General features: G+C 44.2%; 1 protein-coding gene across 3 annotated transcripts in view; it reads right to left on the minus strand.

Moving 5' to 3' along the window:
• The window catches only part of LOC309560897 (class I histocompatibility antigen, F10 alpha chain-like), a 401,810-nt gene that overhangs the window by 70,907 nt on the left and 305,960 nt on the right, over window positions 1–24,943 (minus strand). Inside the window, exons 1-2 of one of the 3 annotated variants that reach the window (XM_082264586.1) lie at window positions 24,261–24,392; window positions 8,298–8,558 (exon numbers count right to left, since the gene is read on the minus strand). The exons of 1 other annotated variant lie outside the window; for it this stretch is intronic. In XM_082264586.1, coding sequence (XP_082120712.1) covers window positions 8,298–8,558; window positions 24,261–24,318 — 319 coding nt within the window. In that variant the 5' untranslated portion in view covers window positions 24,319–24,392. Of the gene's footprint in view, window positions 1–8,297; window positions 8,559–24,260; window positions 24,393–24,943 lie in introns of those variants that run through there. One more of the 3 variants, XM_082264585.1, reaches the window with a different exon arrangement.

Here is a 24,943-nt window from a genome sequence, read left to right on the forward strand (position 1 = left end):
ATCCGTCATCAGAGTACCCGAGTCCCCAGTCATCAGAGTACCCGAGTACTTTTCATCAGAGTACCCGAGTACCTGTCATCAGAGTACCCGAGTACCTTTCATCAGAGTACCCGAGTACCTGTCATCAGAGTACCCGAGTACCTGTCATCAGAGTACCCGAGTACCTGTCATCAGAGTACCCGAGTACCTGTCATCAGAGTACCCGAGTACCTGTCATCAGAGTATCCGAGTACCTGTCATCAGAGTACCCGAGTACCCGTCATCAGAGTACCCGAGTACCCGTCATCAGAGTACCCGAGTACCCGTCATCAGAGTACCCGAGTATCTGTCATCAGAGTACCCGAGTACCTGTCACCAGCCCATCAGAGTACCCGAGTACCTGTCATCAGAGTACCTGATGGGCTGGTGACAGGTACTCGGGTACTTTGATGGGCTAGTGACAGGTACTCTTTATTGGGGGGGGGGGGCAATCAGTGTGGTTGGGGTGCACTGTAGTTGGTAACTAGCTGTTACCACACTCTCTTCCTCACACAGGATCAGTGTGTGAGGAGGAGAACACGGTGACAGCTAGTTACCGTGTTCTCTGTTGACATTTGTGACCGGCTGTGATTGGACACAGCCGGTCAAGTGGTAAAGAGCCAATTTCATTGGCTCTTTACCTAGATCGGGGATCGACTCTGTCCGAGGGACGAGCCTCGTCCCCGATCGCTGCTCTGCGCGCCCCCGGGGGCGCGCATTGCAGAGAGAACGAGCGGCTCGTGCAGGAGCCGCTCATGTGATCGGCTGTGACTGACACAGCCGATCACATGGTAAACAGCCAATTTCTATTGACTGTTTACCTTGATCAGGGATGGGCTATGTCCGAGGGACGAGCCTCACCCCCGATCGCCGCGCTGCGCGCCCCCGGGGGTGCGCAGTAGCAGCTAGAGCGGGCGGACGTCATATGACGGCCGCCCGGAACGGTAAAGCCATCCTGCCGGCGTCATATTACTATGCGCCGGTATGGATGTGGTTAAAGTACACACTGCTTCCATTTATTTATTAACTTTCACTTTGCTTAGTGAATCCCCTCTACTATTTGTGTAAATCAACCCAATCAAAATGTCCCATAAACAGAAGCACCAAGAGGGGTTACACACCATAATCACAATCAGAAGTCTCTAGGACCCTCAAAATGTGACATCCCAATTCCCTGGTATTGGAGGAAATGCATGTAACCTCCCACAATGCATTGCTCTGTGCATCCTATCCATAGGTCAGGTGAGAGGAGCGATGTGTATTCTCCAACTATGTCACATTAGAATTGTAATATGGATTTATCCCCGGCTGGTTCACACTTGTGTGACATGAAAGTCGCACCATTTCCAGCGTGACTTTGCTGTACCACTTCCCTGCGACTTCAACTGATAAGAAGCTTCCTCTGCGACTTTGATGGATCGGTGTTATTTTTCTGACCCTCACCTCTCCTCCCTGGTCATCCTTGCTGCCTAAAAACTTTCCTCCCAAGCACATTCCATTTACACCTGAGTGTAGCAGAATCGCATGTTCCCGCTCCCATTTTTACATGTTTATGAAGAGTAAACATGCGTCGCACGTTGGGCATCCCATTAATTAGAATGAACTGCCCGACATGCGTGACAAATGCCCCAAAGTAGCTCTAGAACATTGTCAGTCATGAAGTGTCACATTTTTACAGATCGCATTTTGCTGTGCGCATTTGTAGAGCATTTTGACGCACAGCAAAACACGCATCTGCTAACCGTGATTGAGGGGGGCATTAACAATTAGGCAGCATTTACATCTGCATGGAACTCGCACAGAAAACGCATGCTTTACCACACATTTCAGAAATACGCTGCAAATGAGCATTACACTTGTGTTTCCATGAAATCAAAGCAATTGTGATGTGCGTTTCTGAAACGTGCGCAAAGTGCATGTTTTTTGTGCGGGTTGCCGTGCATTTGGAAATGCACAGATGTGAATGCAGCCTAAATGGTAACACAAGCATGACACACATTGCCGCATATTTGTAAAATGCAAGGTATAGCATGATTTTTCTTGCAGGTTGTCGTGTGTTTGGGAAAGGTTTAGATGTGAATAAATGGTAACGCAAGCGTGACGGAAGTTGCCGCATGTTTATGAGACACGCAACGTTTGTTGATTTGTGGTGCCTCAAGTCAGGTATGGGATTTTAAGGGCAGGAGTAAGAGAGATAAGAGGTAGTAGTGCAAATTATAGGTAAAATTTATTTACATGCATGGGTTATATACAAAAATTTGAGTGAACTAATGGGTAAAGTCCCATTGTGCTGGTGAAGAGGAAGTAATAAAGTGTGTATTACACGTGATAATAAGTGACTTGAACATAGATAGTAGATGGTCCTGCTCTGCTGTTCCTCGTATCAAAGGATAGGGGTAAATGCAGAAAAAGGGCCTGATCGGTAATCCGACATGTTTCGGCCTGTTGTGGCCTTTATCAAGGATATGTTTACCGATTCTAGAATTAATTGAAATAAATTATCAGTAATGGCAATATATAATGTAGTTCAGATTTTGATATATACAAAATGTGGTTTGACATACATATTTTTTGTCCACTTCCTGAGATATTGCCTCCCCAGAGTTTCCCCGGGAACTGCAGGAACAATGCTGTATTGGATGAAAAATAGTGTGATTTGGCTGGTAGTTTGGAAAGATAATAAAATTGAAAAAGTAATAATAAAAGTAAATAAATTACTTCTTGGGCCACGTTTTTCTGGTCCAAGGATTCAAACCACATTTTGTATATATCAAAATCTGAACTACATTATATATTGCCATTACTGATAATTTATTTCAATTAATTCTAGAATCAGTAAACATATCCTTGATAAAGGCCACAACAGGCCGAAACATGTCGGATTACCGATCAGGCCCTTTTTCTGCATTTACCCCTATCCTTTGATATGAGGAACAGCAGAGCAGGACCATCTACTATCTATGTTCAAGTCACTTATTATCACGTGTAATACACACTTTATTACTTCCTCTTCACCAGCACAATGGGACTTTACCCATTAGTTCACTCGAATTTTTGTATATAACCCATACATGTAAATAAATTTTACCTAGAATTTGCACTACTACCTCTTATCTCTCTTACTCCTGCCCTTAAAATCCCATACCTGACTTGAGGCACCACAAATCGACAAACTATACTCTTGGGATGGTGGCAGAAATGACTACTTTATTTCCAATGTAAGATCCAAAAACCTACTTATGAGACACGCAACAAAGTTCACGTTTTCTGTGTGGGTTGTCAGATGTTTGGAAATGCGCAGATGTGAATGCGGCCTAAATGGTACCGAAAGCGCGGCGAACATTGTTGCACATTTTCTAAATGCACGACAAAGCGTACATTTTCTTGTGTGTTGTCATGCGTTTGGAAACACGCAGATGAAAACACAGCCTAAAATGGTAACACAGACATGATGCACATTGCCGAGCGTTATGTAAATGCCCAGCAAAGCGTACTTTATTTGTGTGGGTTGCCATGCGTTTGGAAATGCGCAGATACAAATAGTAATGCATTGTGATGTGCGTGTGGCACATTTTCAAAATACGTGGCAAAGCATGCGTTTTCCTGAGGGTTGTCGTGCGCTCAGAAAGGCACAGATGTGAACAAATGGTAATGCAGGAGTGACACATGGTTTGGAAGTGAGCGGCACAACGCACATTTTCTATGCGGGTTGCTGTGCATTTAGAAACGTGCAGATGAGAATGCAGGCTAAATGGTAATGTAAGCTGGAGGCACATTTCCACACATTTTTGATATGCACAGCAATGCGTGCATTTTCCATGATGCTCGCTGCTGCGTGCTTGGAAAGGCGCAGATGCAAATGCAGCCTAAATGGCAATGTAAGCGCAACATGCGTTTCCACACATTTTGGAAATGCACAGCAAAGCATGTGATTTCTGTGTGAGGTGCTGCGCTTTCAGAAACGAGCGAATGCAAATGCGTGCATTTTCAAAATGCGCAGCAATGCACACGTGTTCCTATTTAGCAGTGTTCATTTTGTCAACTAAAATGTTTTCGTCGACTAAATGAACACAATTTTAGTTGACTAAAATATGACTAAAACAATTCAGATGACTAATATAGGACTAAAAATAAAATGGCATTTTAGTCATAAGACTAGAACTAAAACTAAATTGAAAATTGACATCAAAATGAACGCTCCTCTGCTGGCCATTTCTAAATAGGCAACACAATTCCATCCAGAGCCGGTAATAATCGCACATTAAAGTTTAAACATGGATTGCACCACCGCATAAGTAAGGGGCATCTACTAAGCTGCTGAAAACTAAAAAAATAAGAAAAAGGCTTTTCTTATATTTTCCCTAATATTTAATGTCGGTAATATATTCAGGTAATTTGTGCAATGACATCACAGCCAATGGAGTTTACAGTTTTTTGGGTTTTTGTATTTTAAAGTTGCACTTCAGTTTGTCAAAAAGCAATATTTCTGTTTGTTTATGAAACTTGGTTTTATTTATAAAGATGTTATATATCACAATGGATAAGAGTCCATTCACACTGCCACGACTTGTGAGGCGACTTGTGTGCCCTCAAGTCGCCCCAAGTCGCTTGACATAACAAAAGCAATGTTAATCAATGAGTGCCGTCTTAATTGGCACTACTGAAGTCGCTCCGACTTCAGAAAAGGGTCCTGTACTACTTTGAGGCGACTTGTGATCCGACTTGTCCCATAGACTTCAATGGGAGTCGCCTCCTTATCTTAATTGAGGCGACTTGTGATCCGACTTTCCATTGAAATGGTCCAGAACCAGGAAAAAAGATAATTTGTCTTATAATTTTTAGAAGCACAGGGAGGTGGCTCCGCTCCACCTGGGCGTTTTTGTTGCAGGCATTTAACGGGCATTTTTTGGGCGTCTTTGGAGGCAGGCATGACTTTTTTTGGATTTAGTGTCTATTTAGCGATAAACGCCTGCAACAAAAACGCCCAGGTGGAGCGGAGCCATATCCCTGTGCTTCTAAAATTTATAAGAAAAATGATCTTTTTTTCTGGTTCTGGACATGCTACAGAGCTGGAACTTCACAGGTACACTTTTTAGACCCCCCAGACACTAAATCTAAAGAAATCTCATTTTTTTTTTTTTCAATAATTGGCTCTCTATCAAAAACAACAAATTTTAAGAACTTTTTTTTGTGTGATTGAGCATGACCCAGAACCATCATATTCTGATTGGCCAAATACAAAGTCGTACAAAGTCGTCTATCATACAAGTTGGGCTGAATACGCGCAAAGTAGCGCTGAAGTCGGGCTGAAGTCGCGCTAACAAGTCGCCCCTTATGAGGCGACTTAGAGGTCGCGGCAGTGTGAACCGGCTCTAAATCTGTGTCTGTAGTGCGTGTTCAAACCTTATAATAACATATTATCAGATTTTTACTCCAGGAGTATACAATTCATTTGGAAATGCTAGAGAAATGTTTAAATAATGCATTACAATTAACCTAAACCTATTGGATTTGTAGTTGACTAAAATGTATGAGATTTTAGTCGACTAAAATATGACTAAAACTAAAACAATTCAGATGACTAAAATATGACTAAAACTAAAATGGCATTTTAGTCAAAAGACTATCACTAAAACTAAATTGAAATTTGATGCCAAAATTAACTCTGCTATTTAGACTGCGTTTGCATCTGCGTATTTCTGAATGTGCGGCACCCCGTACAGAAAACGTGGATTGCAATTAAGGTTGTGTTCGCAGCTGCGTTTACTGTGAGGGTTGCCATGCGTCTGGAAACACACCGATGTGAACACAGCCTAAATGACAAAGCAATGTCTGCTTGCCGCGCATTTCTTAAAAATGAGGCAAATCGCACGTGTTCTGTGCAGGTTGCAGCACGTTCAGAAATGCGCAGATGTGAATTCAGACTAATTGTTACTGACCCCCCAATCGTGGTTAGCAGACGCATGTTCTGCTGTGTAACAAAATGTGCTACAAACAATCCCAAATGTGTGACACTTCACTACCAAAATGGTTCTTGAGCTACTTTGGAGCGTTTGTTCTGTACAGGGCTGCCCATTTAAGTGAATGGGTTTCCCTATGTGCGATGTGTTTTTAGGCGTGAAAAAAAAGCACAAAAAATGTGAGCAGGAAGATGCGTTTCTGCTATGCTCAGGAGTGATTGAGATTTAGGCAGCAAGGATGACCAGGGAGGAGAGGGGAGGGTTGAAAAAAAAAAAAAAAAAAAAAAAGATCCTCATAAGTGCCATTCTTATCTGAAATAATGATGCGACTTCTGTGAGAGGACATAAAAGTCTATGGGGCCAGATCGCATTGAAAGTCGTACAAAAGTAGTGCAGGAACATTTTTTTTGTTACTGCGACTTGAATTTTGGCAATTAAGATCCTCTGATTGAAATACATGGAATGCGACTTGTCATGCGGCTTTGAAGTACAAAGTCGCATGACAAATTGCATTGGTGTGAACCGGGACTTAGAGTGTGTGGCCCCCTGAGAGCCAGGCTGATAAGGCTGTGATATGTACTGGCACCTCATCATACCTTCATCTAATTAAAGTGTATTTATAGATGAAACTATTTTAGTCTTTAGATGGAGTAGGGAAGGGTTACACCCCCATTAGGGGATTTTTGCTGTCTCGGCCATCGTAATATTTCCCCTCACTTTCTGATTGGCTGATAAAGATTATCGGGACTAATACAGAGGAGAACAGAAACTGATCACAACTGTTATTGCAGCACTGAGCGCGTTTTACCCCTTAACTGTCATCATGATGATCCTGTACTGCATTACATCTGTATGGCTGTCAGAGGGTTAAATAAGACGCACAGCCTGTACTGAGAGAAGTCTGCTGCCTCCCATTGCGGACATTCTCCTAGAACTGTTGGCTGGCTTTCCTTTGTCACTAATACTCCGATTCACTCACATGGGAAAAAGCATGCAGCAAGTGAAGTCACAGCGAAGTCTTGAAGTATAATGGGCCATACACACTATAAGATTTTCTGAAGACTTTCTCCTTTAGATTTACCAAAACCATATAATATGAGGTCAAACCTCAACACTTTCAATTTGTATGCAATCAGGCAGGCCCTTGCACTACATAGAAAAGGTAAATCTGAAGGAAAAAGTCTTCAGAAAATCTTATAGTGTGTATGGCGCTTAAGTCAGCCAAAAATGTTTTTTCCAGTTTTGGAGAGAGTGAAGAAGGATTACAACTCCTGCAGAGTTTTTATTGCTCCCCGGGGCTCCATTAGAGAGAATTCGGCTCATTTCCTGTCCTGCTGACAACCAAAACAGGAAGTGAGGAAAACTCTGCGACAGACAAAGACAGAATGAAATATCTGACATGAGTTCTATCCTTCCTCTACTCTAATAATAAAATCATACTTATCTATAACTGTGTTGCTGTAAGAGATTTCCCTGACTTTTGGTTTGGTAAAATGTAGTCAGTAGGACAGGAAGTGAGAGTAAAAACCTGGCAGGGGTACTTACCTTTCCACACCTTATTCAAAACTAAGAAAAAAAGCTTTGACTGGACTTACACTTTAATCTAGCTTCTTGTTCTGGGGTCATGACCCCAAATATATGGAAAGCAATGAATGAGGATGAGAGTCGGGCAGATAGGGAGCGGAGTATAGGCCTCATCCACACTGGATGTTAGCAAAACGCCATAGAAAGCTGTAGAAGGAGTTTGTCAGCTTTTTTTGCAGAAGCGTTTTTTTTAGCAAAACTAAATTCCCACAAAAACTTACGGCTCAAAAACGCTGATAAACGCAGAATAGTCGCATTTTCAGCGTTTTTAAGCTTCTATCAGAGTTAGAGCGTTTTTACAGCTGAAAATCTCCTCTCAGATCACTAATTCTGGGATTTTCCAGCCAGAAAACCCCCCTGCCAAAAACTGCTGATAAGAGGCTGTGTGTGCATGGAGACATAGGAGAACATGGGGGGAGATTACTGGCTGCAGGAAGAAACGTCTGACACCAAAAACATTCGCTGTAAAATCGTCCCGTGTGCATGAGGCCTTAGAGGTCGGCTATGGCGCCTCCATATCTCTCTCACTCCAGGATTCCTAGAAGAAGTCGTTGTGTATATTTTATAGATGAGATGAGAATTCTGATCAGATGAGGGAGGAATTTATTCATCAAGCTGTGATCTTCTATAAATCTGTCTCATAGAATGTCTCATCTCTCCCCTCCCCCCCTCTATCCTGTCTGCAGAGTTTGTATTCGGTGTAATAAAGAAATAGAAATGTAAGAATTGTCTCACCTCCAGTCTGGTTGTATCGCTTCATCAATAACTGTACATTGTGTTTGTAAACAGCCTCATTGCCCCGACCTCTTTGTGTGTTCCTCTCCCAGTATTCAGGTTCCACTTTCTTCATCCACTCAGTCTTGGGAAGGAACTGCCGGGTGTCACTGTTATAATTTGTTATCTCCCGATCATCCACATATCCGACAGAAGAGTACACAGGGAGTCCGGATCCCGGAGAGGAGACTGCGGTGTGATAATATCGCAGAGTGTGACTGTCTGATAGAGAGACATACAGACGGTTATATATACATCCTCTACACATCACACACTATAATGCTGGGGAGAGAACAGCCTACCTGGCAGCCCCCCCCCCCCCGAATAGATCAAGACAATATTTTCACGAAAAATACATTAAAATCATTATTAGTGGACACAAACATACAGTAACAGATAACTTGTGTGAATTATCCCTTTTTAACTGTTTTTTACATTTAGAAAAAAGAAAAAAAATTTAAATGTTAACAAATTTATCACGATTATTTTACAATTTTTTAAAATGATTTCCTACAGTGTTTAATTTTTTTTTTTTTACAAAGTGTTAGTTTTTACAGGACAGAGAAGTCTGCAGTACCATAGGAGGGAGGGTGGCACAGTGAAAGGGGGGCACACGGGGAGGGGGGGAGAATCAGAAGCAGGCAGAACAGGGAGGGGGGATCGGTGTGGGAGAAGTAATTACAGGAACGATGCTCTGTGTCTCTCCCCAGAGCAGCTGAAAGCTGTCAGGAGGGGGAGAAACTGGCTTTCAGCTGCTGCAGAGAGCCACACAGGGCTTCCTTCTGTAATTGCCCCTCCTCCCAACCGCACCAATATCCCATGCTGTTGGGGCCCCCCTGTGTGCCTGGGCCCCCTACAGAAGGACTGTTGGCCCCCCCTATCAGTGGCTCGGTTTATGAGTGTGCAGATGGTTGCACACAGAGCTTGCAATCATGGAGGGACAATTTATGATAATAAATGGTGGGATTGCATGCAATAACTGTAATAGGAGAAGAATAATGGTGAGTAGATGGTGGGGGGGAGCGGAGGGGATTGAAGTGATCGTTACTCAGCACTGTGTGATGAAATCACCGCTTCCCTTTAGCGCTGAATTCACACTTCTGCATTACCTTGCGGTGTGCTAATGGGGGATACAATGCACATTGTCATTCATGTAAGGCCGTCCATTCACTATAAATGATCGGCCAATTCACTGTGACAGATAATAAATACATGTGACCCCATGTTAGCAATGCAGCCCCCACAATGTACAGTGAGTGCGGTGCAGTAAATTGCGCTCTGTTTTAGGCCTGGATCACACTTGTGCAATTTCACATCCAACCTAAATCACACAGAATCGCATAACAATGGAAATCATTCACATCAATGCAACTCTGTGTGGTGCGATTTGGTAAAAGGTTCTTGTAGTACTTTGGTGTGAATAGCAGCGCATTTTTGCTCCATTCAATATGCAAATCACATCCAAAACACAAGCAAATTGCAATCCAATGAAATTGGATGAAAATCAGATTGCAGTAGTGTGACCCGAGCCTTACAGTGCGGATTTTATTCTTTATTTTGTTTGCAACAACATGTAAAATAAAGGAATACAGAAGAGCATTAAACATAAAGATGAGTTATAAAATGTCTCATTTCTGTAAGGGTGAAGTCACACATGTACAATGCTAAATCGCAGAGCAACCAGAGTGATTCAATGTTCTGCCCGCGCTGCATTGCCAACTGGCTAGTGTGGTGCATGATTCAGCTCAGCACACTGGCCTGTTCATTTAAAGAGGAAGTAAACCCTCCTCAGGAAGTTGTACCTATAGGTAAGCCTATATTAAGGCTTACCTATAGGTACTGTAAATATCTCCTAAACTTTCACCGTTTAGGAGATATTTACCTTTAATGGAGCCAGTGACGTCACTGGCGCATGCGCTCTGAAGGAACGGCTGATCGTGCCGTTCCTTCAGAGCCCCGTGCCGTGACCGTCGGCTCCCGCGCGCGTGCGCGGGAGTGACGTCACCGCGGCTCCGGCCAATCAGATGGCCGGATGCCGCGATCCCGGAAGACGGGCGACATGTCATGTCGCCCGTCATACAGGTAAGAGAGCGGCACGGCGGGGGCTCGTTCTAAGGTAAGTATTTCATAATGAGCTAGTATGCGATGCATACTAGCTCATTATGTCTTTCTCTTGCAGGTTGTAAAAAAAAAAATTTTTTTTAAAACGAGTTTACAACCTCTTTAATCACTTGCTGACCATTCACCGCAGATATCCTAGGGCAGGCTGGCTCAGCTGCACAGTTCTCGGGACTGCTCCTGGGGGCGCTCGCGCCATCATTAGGCAGCAGGGAAGCCGACCCACGGGGTACCTGGGCACCTGCGATCGCTCCCCATGGAGAGAGAACGACAGTCTGCTGATTCGTTGTTCTCTCTGGAATGAATACAGAGTGCCTGTGATCCTCCTATTTAGGACCACAGGTCCCTGTGTTGATTCCACAAGCCCATCCCCCTCACAGTTAGAAAACACCCCCTAGACATACACTTAACCCTTTGATCGACCCTGCGTTAACCCCTTCCCTGCCAGTGTCATTATTACAGTAACAGTGCATGTTTTTAGCACTGATTACTGTATTAATGTCACTGGTACTCCCAAAAGTGTCAAAAATGTCAGTTAGGGGTCCGATCTGTCCGCCACAATGTCGCAGTCCCATTAAAAAATCACAGATCACCGCCATTACTAGTGAAAAATAAATAAATAAAAATGACAAATCTTTTCACTAGTTTGTAGACGCGATAACTTTTGTGCAAACCAATCAAAATATTGGGATTTTTTTTTACCAAAAATATGTGGCAGAATACAAATTGGCCTAAAATGATGAAAAAATTTCATTTTTAATTTTTGGGGGGAATGTTATATAGCAGAAAGTGAAAAATATTGTTTTTTACAGAATTGAAAAACCAAATTGCACAGGTGATCAAATACCACCAAAAGAAAGCTATTTGCAGGGAAAAAAGGACATCAATTTTATTTGGGTACAGCATCGCACGACCGCAAAATTTCCCATTAAATTAACGCAGTGCCGAATCGCCTGGCCATTAAGGGGGTAAAACCTTCCAGTCCAGAAGTAACTGTTAAAGTGTACAAAATATACACTTCACTCTCTGCAATGACCGAATCCTCCCCCACCCGCTGCCCAGGTGCATAAGGGGAGGGAGGATCTATACTGATGGGGGTTTGTACTAAGGGAGGGGGTTCTATACTGAGAGGGACTAGATTTGGTGGAGGGGGTCTATATTAAGGAAAGGCCTGTACTGAGGGGGGGGGGGGGGGGCGGCCACTCGCTATCTCCCACAGTAGTGAGAGAAGGACAGACGGCTGATGTAAATCCATCCATCTGTCATTCTCCTTGAAGTAATGACAGAGGCTATGCGATCCTGCTATTACTTGTGAAGTAATCCTGCTGATTACTTCACAGGCCACGCCCCTCTACAGTTAGAATCACGCCCCTAGGGTCACACTTAACCCCTTGATCACCAGTAATGTTAACCCCCTTCCCTGCCAGTGTCATTTTTACAGTAACAGTGCATATTTATAGCACTGATTACTGTAGTAATGTCACTGGTCCCCCCAAAAGTGTCAAAAATATCAGTCAGGGGTCTGATCTGTCCTCCACAATGTCGCAGTCCCGCAAAATAAAAAAAAAAAAAAAAATATATCGCAGATCGCCGCAATTACTAGTAAAAAAAAAAAACAATAAAAATGACAGAAATCTTTCCCGTAGTTAGTAAACGCAATAACTTTTGCGCAAACTATTTAAAATATGCTTATTGCGATTTTTTTTACCAAAACTATGTAGCAGAAAACAAATTGGCCTAAAATGTTAAAAAATTTTGATTTTATTTTTATTTTTTTTGAGAATTTCATATAAACAAAAATGTGAAAAATATTGTTCTTTTTTCAAAATTGTCACTCTTTTTTTGTTTATAGCGCAAAAAATAAAAAAAATCGCACAGGTGATCAAATACCACCAAAAGAAAGCTCTATTTGTGGGAAAAAAAGGACGTGAATTTTGTTTGGGTACAGCGTCGCACGACCGCAAAATTGTCCGTTAAATTCACGCAGAGCCGAATCGCAAAATAGGGCCTGGTCATTGAGCAGCCAAATCCTCTGGGGCTAAAGTGGTTAAGGTAAGTATTTCATAATGAGCTAGTATGCGAAGTGTGGAGCTTAAAGAAAATGGTTTTGTGAGATGTCTCCCTGGTGCTACTGCTAGACGAGATAGAAGACGTATTATTAATATTGTTAAGCAAGCAAAGCAGGAAGGGGACGTTGATGTTCTTGTCCATCTAGGGACAAATGACCTGGCTTGCAATGAAGTGACAAAGGTGAAAAAATCTTTTATCACACTTGGTAATGACGTACAGGATTTTGCATCCACCGTTTCATTTTCTGAAGTTCTGCCTGTGCATAATGTTCAGAATGATAGGCAGAGGCGCATAAAGGAGTTCAACATATGGCTTAGTAAATGGTGTCAAGAGCAAGGATTTGGCTTTGTTTCTCATGATAGCTCTACTTGGAATAGAAAGGAACTGTACAAAAAAGATGGTTTGGATCTTTCTCTCAAAGGAACAAATGTACTTAGTGAACAACTCCAAGAATTTGCGAAAGAGTATTTAAACTAGGAAGGGGGGGCAAAAGAGTGAAAATACAAGAGTCCAATTCCCCCCCGAAACAATACCAGAACAGGTCAGAAGCACAGAGGTTAAGAAATGATAAGCTCAGAGTCCTGTCTACAAATGCTCGCAGTTTAGGAAAAAAAATCAATGAACTTGGATCAATAATGGCATCTGAGAATGTAGATTTAGTGGCTGTTACGGAGACATGGTTTAATGAAAGAAATGACTGGGACATAACCATACCAGGGTACTCTTTATACAGAAGAGACAGAGAAGGCAAGAAAGGAGGAGGAGTGGCCCTGTATGTAAAAGATAGCATTAAATCTAACCTAATACAAGTTGGTGAGGCCAACATAGAGTCAGTTTGGGTTACGTTGCAGTTTGCTAATCATGCAGTAACTCGTGTAGGTGTGATATATAGACCACCTGGTCAAGTTAAAGAACTAGATGATCTACTAGTTGAAGAAATAGCTAAAATGACAATGAAAGGAGAAGTTATCATTATGGGAGATTTCAATCTTCCAGATATAAACTGGAAAACCAAAATAGCAAGTTCTACCAGGAGTACAGATATTCTAAATTCCCTACTGGGGTTGTCTCTGCAACAAGTGGTTGAGGAGCCAACCCGGAGGGAGGCCATTTTGGATTTGGTATTCACAAATGGGGATTCGGTATATGATGTCATTGTAGGCGAAACCTTGGGATCTAGTGATCACCAGTCAGTGTGGTTTAATATAAGAACTGTGAAAGTATAACACCACACAAAAACAAAAGTTTTAGATTTTAGAAAAACAGACTTTTCAAAAATGAAATTAGTCATAAATGAGTCCTTATCAGACTGGAACGGATTACATGGAGTCCAGGAGAAATGGGACTACTTAAAAGGTGCATTATTGAAGGCAACAGAAAATTGCATTAGACTTGTCAGTAAAAGCAAAAAAAGGAAGAGACCACTGTGGTACTCAGCAGAAGTGGCCCAAATCATTAAAAATAAAAAGCTAGCATTTTGTAATTATAAAAAAACCCAGAGCAATGAAGATAAGGAAATCTACAAGATTAGGCAGAAAGAGGCCAAGCAAGTTATAAGAACTTCTAAAGCGCAGGTAGAAGAAAAACTAGCTCAGTCTATGAAAAAGGGGGATAAGACATTCTTCAGATATATAAATGAAAAAAGGAAATTAAAACAAGGAATAACTAAATTAAAAACAAAGGACGGAAGGTATGTAGAAGAGAATAAAGGGCTAGCCGACTGCCTTAATGAATACTTCTGTTCAGTTTTTACAGAAGAAAAAGAAGGAGAAGGACCTCCACTTGAAAGGATGACTAATGAATCGTTTGATGCATGTGTCTTTACAGAGGAAGACGTTCTAAAATTGCTGTCTAAAGTGAAGACAAATAAGTCACAGGGTCCTGATGAGATACACCCAAAATTATTAAAAGAGCTTAGTGGTGAGCTGGCAAAACCATTAACAGATTTATTTAACCAATCATTAGTAACAGGAGTCGTCCCGGAAGATTGGAAATTGGCAAATGTCGTGCCCATTCACAAGAAAGGTAGTAAGGAGGAATCGAGCAACTATAGACCAGTGAGTCTGACATCAATAGTAGGCAAATTAATGGAAACCCTATTAAAGGATAGAATTGTGGAACATCTTAAATCCCATTGATTGCAAGATGAAAAACAACATGGGTTTACTTCAGGGAGATCATGTCAAACAAATCTTATAGATTTTTTTGACTGGGTGACTAAAATAATAGACGGTGGAGGTGCAGTAGACATTGCATATCTAGATTTTAGTAAGGCTTTTGACACTGTCCCACATAGAAGACTTATCAATAAACTGCAGTCATTGAGCATGGAGTCCCATATTGTTGAGTGGATTAGGCAGTGGCTGAGTGACAGACAACAGAGGGTTGTAGTCAATGGAGAACATTCAGAACAAGGTCATGTTACCAGTGGGGTACCTCAGGGATCTGTACTGGGACCAATTTTGTTTAATATCTTCATAAGTGATATTGCAAAAGGCCTCGATGGTAAGGTTTGTCTTTTTGCTGATGACACAAAGATATGTAACAGGGTTGATGTTCCTGGAGGGAAATGCCAAATGGAAAAGGATTTAGGAAAACTAGAAGAATGGTCAGAACTCTGGCAACTGAAATTTAATGTGGATAAGTGCAAGATAATGCACCTGGGGCGTAAAAACCCAAGGGCTGAATATAGAATATTTGACACAGTCCTGACCTCAGTATCTGAGGAAAGGGATTTAGGAGTAATTATTTCAGAAGACTTAAAGGTGGGAGGACAATGTAATAGAGCAGCACGAAATGCCAGTAGAATGCTTGGATGTATAGGGAGAGGTATAAGCAGTAGAAAGAGAGAAGTGCTTATGCCGCTGTACAGAACACTGGTGAGACCTCACTTGGAGTATTGTGCGCAGTACTGGAGACCATATCTCCAGAAGGATATAGATACTCTAGAGAGAGTTCAGAGAAGAGCTACTAAACTAGTACATGGATTGCAGGAAAAAACTTACCAGGAAAGGTTAAAGGACCTTAACATGTATAGAGACAGAGGGGATATGATAGAAACTTTTAAATACATAAAGGGAATCAACTCGGTAAAGGAGGAGAGCATATTTAAAAGAAGAAAAACTACCACAAGAGGACACTGTTTTAAACTAGAGGGGCAAAGGTTTAAAAGTAATATGAGGAAGTATTACTTTACTGAGAGAGTAGTGGATGCATGGAAGAACCTTCCTGCAGAAGTGGTAGCTGCAAATACAGTGAAGGAGTTTAAGCATGCATGGGATAGGCATAAGGCTATCCTTCATATAAGATAGGGCCAGGGACTATTCATAGGATTCAGATATATTGGGCAGACTAGATGGGCCAAATGGTTCTTATCTGCCGACACTTTCTATGTTTCTATGCGATGCATACTAGCTCATTATGCCTTTCTCCTGCAGAGTTTTTTTTTTTTAGGCGAGTATACAACCACTTTAAGTGCCGGTTCACACTAGTACCACTTGTCAGGCGACTTGTCAATCTGACAAGTCGCAGACCGTCGCGGTCCATTGTGTAGTACAGGAACGGTTCTAATAGGAGCGACACAAGTCGTTCCGACTTAGAAAATAGTTCCTGTACTACTTCGGGGCGACCTGGAGCGACTTGCATAGACATTCATTTTATGAAGTCCGTGCAAGTCGCGCCGAAGTCGCGGTCACGCGACTTCACAGGTCGCCCCCGAAGTCACGCCGCTGCAGTGTGAACCGGCACTTAAGGCTGCAAGATAACTATAAACACAATGTTTTAAAATGTATCTTTTCCTTCTTTTAGATAAGGGGTGGGGAACCTACGGCCCGCAAACTTATCTGATCCAGCCCCCTGTGCTAGGGTGACCAGACATCCCCAGACTGAGGACACTGTCCCCGCTTTGCATGGCCGATCCTGGGCGGGGGCGCCCAGGGCCGGCTATACCATTGGGCTGCCTCCGGAGGGGAAGGGGAGGGCGAGCGCCTCCTGATTACAAAGAGCAGGGTTCTTCTACTTACCCGGCCCGGCCGTTGTCAAACGAAGTCACGCCTCCTACCTATTAGGTCTGCGCATCTTCACTTGCCTCACGATTCGATGCGATTACGATTATTAGGGTCGCGATTCGATACGATTCGATTCCGCGATGCATCACGATTACTATGGGGACCCTTTTCTAAAGGGGGATCTATGGGGACCCTGCTCTAAAGGGGGATCTATGGGGACCCTTCTCTAAAGAGGGATCTATGGTGACCCTTCTCTAAAGGGGAATCTAAGGTGACCCTTCTCTAAAGGGGGATCTATGGGGACCCTTCTCTAAAAGGGGGATCTATGGGGACCCTGCGCTATAGGAGGATCTATGGGGAGCCTGGGCCTGCCCTAAAGGGGATCCAGGGGAACTGAGCTCTAAAGGGCGATCTTTGGGGACCCTGCTCTAAAGGGGGATCTATGGGGACCCTGCTCTAAAGGGGGATCTATGGAATAGATCCCCTTTAGTGCAGGCAGGTCTCCCGTAGACCCCCCTTTAGTGCAGGCAAGGGCAGGTCTCCCGTAGATCCCCCTTTAGTGCAGGGAAGGGCAGGTCTCCCGTAGATCCCCCTTTAGTGCAGGGAAGGGCAGGTCCCCCATAGATCCCCTTTAGTGCAGGCCAGGGCAGGTCCCCCATAGATCCCCATTTAGTGCAGGCCCCCCCTTTAGCGCAGGCAGGTCCCCCCATAGATCCCATTCCCCTTTAGAGCAGGCCAGGGTCCCCTACCAATAGAGCCCCCTTGGAGCAGGCCAGGTCCCCCTTGGAGCAGGCCAGGTCCCCCTTGGAGCAGGCCAGGTCCCCCTTCCACAGACCCCCCCCCCTTAGAGCACGGGGGGTCTACATGCTGGGGGAGCTCCCCATAGACATGTCTACACAGCACTACATATTTCCAGTGTCACTACTCAATGGTCTGATATCCGGACTCTTCTATATCACCTCCACTCCATACACAAGTCATAGCAAACAACCTAACATGATTATTATTGCCATAAGACTCATATCTATAATAATGCACAGTACTTAGCATCCTGTCTTCTACAATCATTACTTAGGGCCAATTCAGTGCTGAGCGCCAACAAGTTCAAGTTCACTGCACAGACAGAGCAGCCCCGCTCTCCCATAGATAATCAGTGAGACTATCAGCACCGTGCCCACAGCTCTATGTATATACAGACGGCTCTGTCCTCCCACTGCCACCAGCTCACCTGCCCGGTGGTGTTCATGTCTCACGCTGTACTCCGACACTGTGCCAGGACTCTGCCAGGACTTCCCCTCCCACTCTATCCCGCTATATGAGACGCTATCCAGTAGCAGTCTCCGTGTGATGGCGCCCTCTGGCGCACGGAAGGACCCGAGCAGCAGCTCTATCACGGAGGAGCTCCGTGTTCCACAAGCCCGGCCAGCGGCCCAGCGCCGCCATGTCACTTCTGTCCCCGCCCCCGGAAGTGACGTCATTAGTAATCGATTTTTCAATTACCCCGAATTGATGCAGAATCGCGAAGGGTCGCATCGCGATGCATCGATTCGGCGATTATATTCAGCAGCCCTACTACCTATGATAGACAGCACAGTGGTGACGTCTATTATAGGATTCGGCCCAGGAGGTGTGACTTCGTATGAGAGCGCCCGCGCCGGGTAAGGAGAAGAACCCTGCTCTTTGTAATCAGGAGGTGCTCTAATTCCTGGGCACGAATCACTCTGCATTAAGGGGGGCACTAATCACTCTGCATTAAGGGGGGCACTAATCACTCTGCATTAAGGGGGGCACTAATCACTCTGCATTAAGGGGGGCATTACCATATATACTCGAGTATAAGCCGACCCGAATATGAGCCAAGACCCCTACTTTTACCACAAAAAAGAGGGAAAACTTATTGACTCGAGTATAAGCCTAGGGTGGGAAATGCAGCAGCTACTGGAGCCAACTGGACCACCACGAGACACAAAACAGGGGCTGCGGGCATGCTACAGGAGATGGCGCAGGTCATAGTACAGGCATTGCACAGGTCATGGTAAGGGCATGGCACAGGTCAGGGCACAGGTGATGGTACAGGCATGGCACAGGTCATGGTATAGGCATGGCACAGGTGATGGTATAGGCATAGCACAGGTGATGGTATAGGCATGGCACAGTAGGTATAGGCATGGCACAGTATGTACCAGCATGGCACAGTATGTACAGGCATGGCACAGGAGATGCAGTGCTGCGGAATGGTACAGGAGAATGTCCTGTACCATGCCCGCAGCACTGCATGAGGAAATGCAGGGGCTGCGGAGGAGTCTCACTTACCTGTCGGTGAGGCGCCGTCTTCGATTTAAAAATCGCGCCACCTGGCGCCGCGAATACGTCACCGCAAATGCGCCGCCAATGCTCGGGAAAGGCCGAACACGTTCGGCTATTCCCAGGCATGCGGCACATGCGCAGTGACACGTCGGCGCCATTTTTAAAAAGACACTCTAGCCAGTGACTCGAGTATAAGCCGAGGGGTGCATTTTCAGCATGAAAAAACATGCTGATAAACTCGGCTTATACTCGAGTATATACGGTAATCACTCTGCATTAAGGGGGCCATTAATCACTCTGCATTAAGGGGGGTATTAAACACTCTGCATTAAGGGGGGCACCAATCACTCTGCATTGATGGGGGCACCAATCACTCTGCATTGATGGGGGCACCAATCACTCTGCATTGATGGGGGCACCAATCATTCTGCATTACGGGGGGCGCTAATCACCCTGCATTGATGGGGCACTAATCACTCTGCATCAAGGGAGCAGTAAGATCCAGCAGTACCAGCCAGAGCCAGCAATACCCACAGCAGAACCAGCAGTACCCACAGCAGTACCAGCCAGAGCCAGCAGTACCCACAATAGAGTCAGCAGCACCCACAACAGTACCAGCCAGCAGTACATACAGCACAGTACCAGCCAGCAGGACCAGCCTGAGCCAGCAGTACTCACATCAATATTAGCCAGCAGTTCCCACAGCATTACCAGCCAGCAGTACCAGCCTGAGCCAGCAGTACCAGCCTGAGCCAGCAGTAGCCACAGCAGTACGAGCCAGCAGTACCTACAGCACAGTACCAGTCTGAGCCAGCAGTACCCACAGCAGTACCAGCCTGAGTCAGCAGTACCCACAGCACAGTGCCAGCCTGAGCCAGCAGTACCCACAGCATTACCAGCCAGCAGTACCCGCCAGCTGTACCCGCCAGCAGTTCTTTTCAAAACTTACCACCACAAAGAGTCGACTGCGCTCCAGACTGACCGACGCAAACCTGGAAAACCAGTTGCCAGTAGCAACATCATCATTACCAGCTAACATCACACACCTCACCAAAGAGAAGCAGTTGCAGCCATCACATTAGGGATGAGTTAATTAAATGTTTGACCAAATATAACAGGCACATTTTTAGGCTGATAATTTTGTACGGCCCCCAAATGATTTTATAAATACCCAAATGGCCCTTGGCAGAAAAAAGGTTCCCCACCCCTGTTTTAGATCAAAGGAATGAACTTCCGTCTGTAAGTGAGGGCAGTTTAACCTCTTAAAGTCTAGGCCTTTTTCTGACACTTGCTGCTTACAAGTTAAAAATCAGTATTTTTGCTAGAAAATTATTTAGAACCCTCAAACATTATATAGATATATATATATATATATATATATATATATTTTAGCAGAGACCCTAGAGAATAAAATGGCGATCGTTGCAATCTTTTATGTCACACTGTATTTGCGCATAAGCCCCCATTCACACTGGGGCGACGCTACTTCGCACCGCGACCTCCGAGGTCGCGGTGCGAGCAGCGCGCCGCGACCTCGGAGCGGCCGCCACGGACTTCGTAACATTGAAGTCTATGGCGGTCGCCTCCTGGTCGCCCCAAAGAAGCTCCGGACCCTTTTTCTGAGTCGGAGCGACTTGTGTCGCTCCTATCAGAACGGGTCCGCAGCTTCCCTATGGGAGGCGACCTGCGGCGACCTGTGAGGCGACCAGGTCGCCTCACAGGTCACCCCAGTGTGAACGGGGGCTTAGTCTTTCTTGGGAAAAAATACACTTTAATGAATTAAAAAAATAAATAAACAGTAAAGTTAGCCCAATTTTTTGTATAATGTAAAAGATGATATTACGCCGAGAATAGTGATCTTTATTCTAAGCAAAAAAATAGTGATTCTCATTTTATCCAGAATCGTGCAGCTCTAGGGGGATCTATACTTAGTGGAGGGGGTCTGTAGTGAGGGGGGGGATCTATACTTAGTGGAGGGGGGTCTGTAATGAGGGGGGGTGAGCACCGAGGGAGGGGGGGCTATACTTAGTGGAAAGGGGAGTCTGTAATGAAGGGGACTATGCTTGGTGATGGGGTCTGTACATAGTGTAGAGGGGAGTCTGTACTGAGGGAGGGGGGTCTGTACTGACAGAGGGGGTCAATACTTAGTGGAGAGTGGGGCCTGTACTGCAGCAGGCGGCGGCATCGGCTTCTTCCTCTTGGCTTCTGCGTCTCCTCCCTCCTCCTCCATGCCCAATGGCATGGCTTCTCCGTTCGGCCAATCGGGAAACGGGTCTCAAAACCTGCTTCCTGATTGGCCAGGAGGAGGATCCGTGTGACAATAGCGAATTTTCATTCGCTATTGTCACACAACTGGGTGGGCTTGGGGCGCACTGCTCTGTGCCCCGAGCCCACCCTTTTTTTTAGCCTGTGAGAGCCTCTGGCTCTAATCACATGGTTAAAAAAAAAAACCCTATTGAACTTCATGCGTCCGGCGCCTGCATGTAGATTAGGATGGGGGGCGGCGCCCCTTTGCCCCATATGACCAGCCGCCACTGCTGCACCGGGTGACACCAACCCTAGTGATGCCACTGAGTGTCCACACTATGACTTGTCCTGTACAAGGGATGAGATCACATCTTCTACTATAATAAAAATGATAGAAAGATAAATGATGGCTGAGAATACATTACACATTCTATAGAAGATTGGGGCCCATTCACACCAGCAGCCTAACGCAGCATTACTCAGCACAGTCCCAACACAGGGACAAGGAGATTTGCCCCAAATTCTATTTCTTCATCTCCCAGGAAAGTATTATGTCGGTGTGCAATGAGAATAATGGGACATGTTGTATTTCTGCACAGCACATTTTATCATTCTATTACACATCATAGCCTGCTGCAGAGCACAACAATAGCATGGAAGGGAAATAGAAAAGAAAAATGAAAGCACTGCAATGGGTGTTGGAAATATTTTGCAGCACATTAAAAAATGTACAAGAACCAATCACCAGTGGCGGGATCACCAGATATTTCTGAGCAAAAGAAGAAAAGAAGAAATAACCGGCTGCAGTGATCACTAATAACATGAAGACACAGACACATAGGGCTGACATGAATTTTGGGGGTAATAAACACTTTAAAATTGAGGTTAAAGCAGAGCTCTATAGGAACATTTTTTTTTTTTTTAAGTTTGGTTGGAGTCAGGAAGGGTTAGAATGTCAGTCGGGTTTTATTGTTCGCTGTAACTTTAACTACTTCCAGCCCAATCCTGACATTTCTCTCCTACATGTATTAATCAGGATTTTTTATTTATTTTTTGCTAGAAAATTACTCAGAACTCCCAAACATGATATATTTTTAAGCAGAGGCCCTAGAGAATAAAATGGAGCAGTGGTTACCAGTTTAGAGTTACACAGGAGGTCTATCTCTAGAATTATTCTTCTCACTATAACGCTCGTGGTGATTCCTCATGTGTGCTGCGAACACCGATTACATATGTGTGCATGACCTACGTATGTGTTCACTTCTGTGTGTGACCAGGGGGGACAGGGGGAACTTTATCATTTTTATTTATTTTGCTACATTGTCCCTCTATTTTTTTTTTATCACTTTTATTCCTATCACAAGAAACATAAATATCCCTTGTGATAGAAATAAGACATGACAGGTCCTCTTTATGGAGAGATTTGGGGTCTATAAGACTTCCGGCACTTTTTAGACATGGTATATATAGTATATATTTATTCACCATAACCCTATATTTTATAGTATAGATTATCAAACATTGAGTATTATATTGTGTTTGTGCTAAAATTAAATTTTAGTTTCTTTTTTTCATACAATATGTGTTAAACAGTTGCAAAAACATTTTGTGACATAAGAAATTACATCTGCCATCATTTATTTGGAAATGCCTTTTACTTATGGAAAATATATCATTGTTTGGGGGTTTAGGCTCCATGTACACGGGACGTTGTTAGAAGTCGCTTTTAATGCTGGAATTTTTAGGACGTTTGAAACGTCAGTTCGGTCGCGTTTGTACCCGCGTTTAGCGGCGTTTGCGTTTAGAACCGTTCCTAGAGGTCAAAAAAATTATTCCCCTTTAACATGGAAAAACGCGAATGCTAAACGCGGGTCATCGCGTTTGAAACGCTGGGAAACACACGTTCGAACGCAAATATTTGCGTTCTAAAAAAAGTCCCTGAACGCAACTGCCTGCAAATGACTGTAAATGACCTGGTGTACATGGACAGATAAGATAAAATGTAGATGGGTTCAGGGGCTTCTGAAAAAAACGCCCAACTGCTCCTAAACGACCATTTCCAGCGTCCCGTGTACATGGAGCCTTAAAGTGACTTTTTTTTTATCAAAAAATATTGATACTAACATATAAGAAAAATGTAAAAATTGCTCTGATAGGGAAGTGGTTAAACAGTCTGTGTCCCCATAGAGAGATTTATGTTCTCTTCCTGCTCTGTGTGACACCCATCATCTGGATAAGAAGTGAGGGAAAATATCTCTCATAGCAGCACAAAGAGCAATAAAATGCTGCCAGATGTCCGAACCCTTCCCTGATCTCTCCAAAACTCAAATAGAAAAAGTTATCAACAAAGTTGAGTTTTAAAGAATATCTAGAGCCAAAACTATTTTTATTTTAGCTGACCTCTGTATTTTTCCATCTGTGTCTCGTTAGGAGAATTTCTCCTCACTTCCTGTCCTATAGACTCAACTGGAAGTGAGAGGAAATCCTGGTTTAGATGTCACAGTGACCCCATTGGAAAATTTCTCCTCTATTCTTCTTCTCGTGACAACACAAAATGTTAGATGGCTTCTCAGTTTTATTCCCGGTGACATTGGTGATCAGGACACACAGAGAGGGTGAATCTACCTAACGGGGACACAGACAGCAATATAAACCTGACAGACGCTTTAACCCCTCACCACTCCATCCAAATCTGAAATAAAAGTTTTACTCTTAGTTATATTTCCCATCTGACAGATGAGGCTGAGCACAGCGCCCCCTCCAGGATGAGACTGAGCACAGCGCCCCCTCCAGGAGGAGACTGAGCACAGCGCCCCCTCCAGGATGAGACTGAGCACAGCGCCCCCTCCAGGATGAGACTGAGCACAGCGCCCCCTCCAGGATGAGATGTATAACAGGAAATAGGTGTGATGAGTGAGAAGGTGAAATGTATTGTCAGCTGATACATTGTAATGTCTTCTGACCCCCCGACCTCTCCGTCCATCATCAGCTCCGTACACAAGATCAATAAAGATCCTTCAGAGCCTGGAGAGCCGTATTGTCATCTTCACACAGACAGGACATGGTTGTCACTTCCACAATACTTCTACCTTTATCACTAAACATTGATTTCTACCATTCTATACATCCCCCCTCCCCCACTGACAAGATGTCATCTATATTGTCCTCTACTTACCACACTCCACCCCTGACACCCCCAGAATAATCAGGATGAGGGGGGTCATCATCTTCATCCTCCCCGCTCTCCTCTATAGAGACCCCAAAACACGACACCTTCCACCTCACCCAGCTCAGGACACTCTGTGTACAGGAAGGCGGAGCTCTGTGCTGATTGGCGGAGACTTCCTCTCTATCCAATAGGAAAATGATTACATAGAGGATCAGCAGTTACCGGGCAGAATAATAGAACGAAGGTTGGAGATGAGAAGCCACAAAGTGAAAGTGAAATCTGGAGACATTCCACCAATAGAATTCTAGGAATCCCCCAAATCCCCCCAATCATCTCCTAATACCGGGCATGGGAGAGATCCACAGGAAATCCCAGAGACCAATCACAGGAGGGATCTCTACTTATTGATCTACAGAGAACCCTCCACACCATTCTACACCAGAGAAGGAGCTTACAATCTAATGACCCCCCACTGACATCCAGACACACTCAGGACAATGCTGGGAAATGGGGGTCACCTATTAGTGCCCATTACCAGGATGGGAGTGGCTAGTAATATAAGTGTATAAACAATCAATTACATTTGTATCCAATCAGAAAGAAGTTGAATCCACAGAACTGTTAGAAGAAGGAGATTGTGAGATCAGATTGTAACATATGTGGCCAGATTAACCACTTGAGTACCAGCC

Source organism: Pelophylax lessonae (assembly GCF_965119305.1).
Source record: "Pelophylax lessonae genome assembly, chromosome: 7".
Classification (NCBI taxonomy): domain Eukaryota; kingdom Metazoa; phylum Chordata; class Amphibia; order Anura; family Ranidae; genus Pelophylax; species Pelophylax lessonae.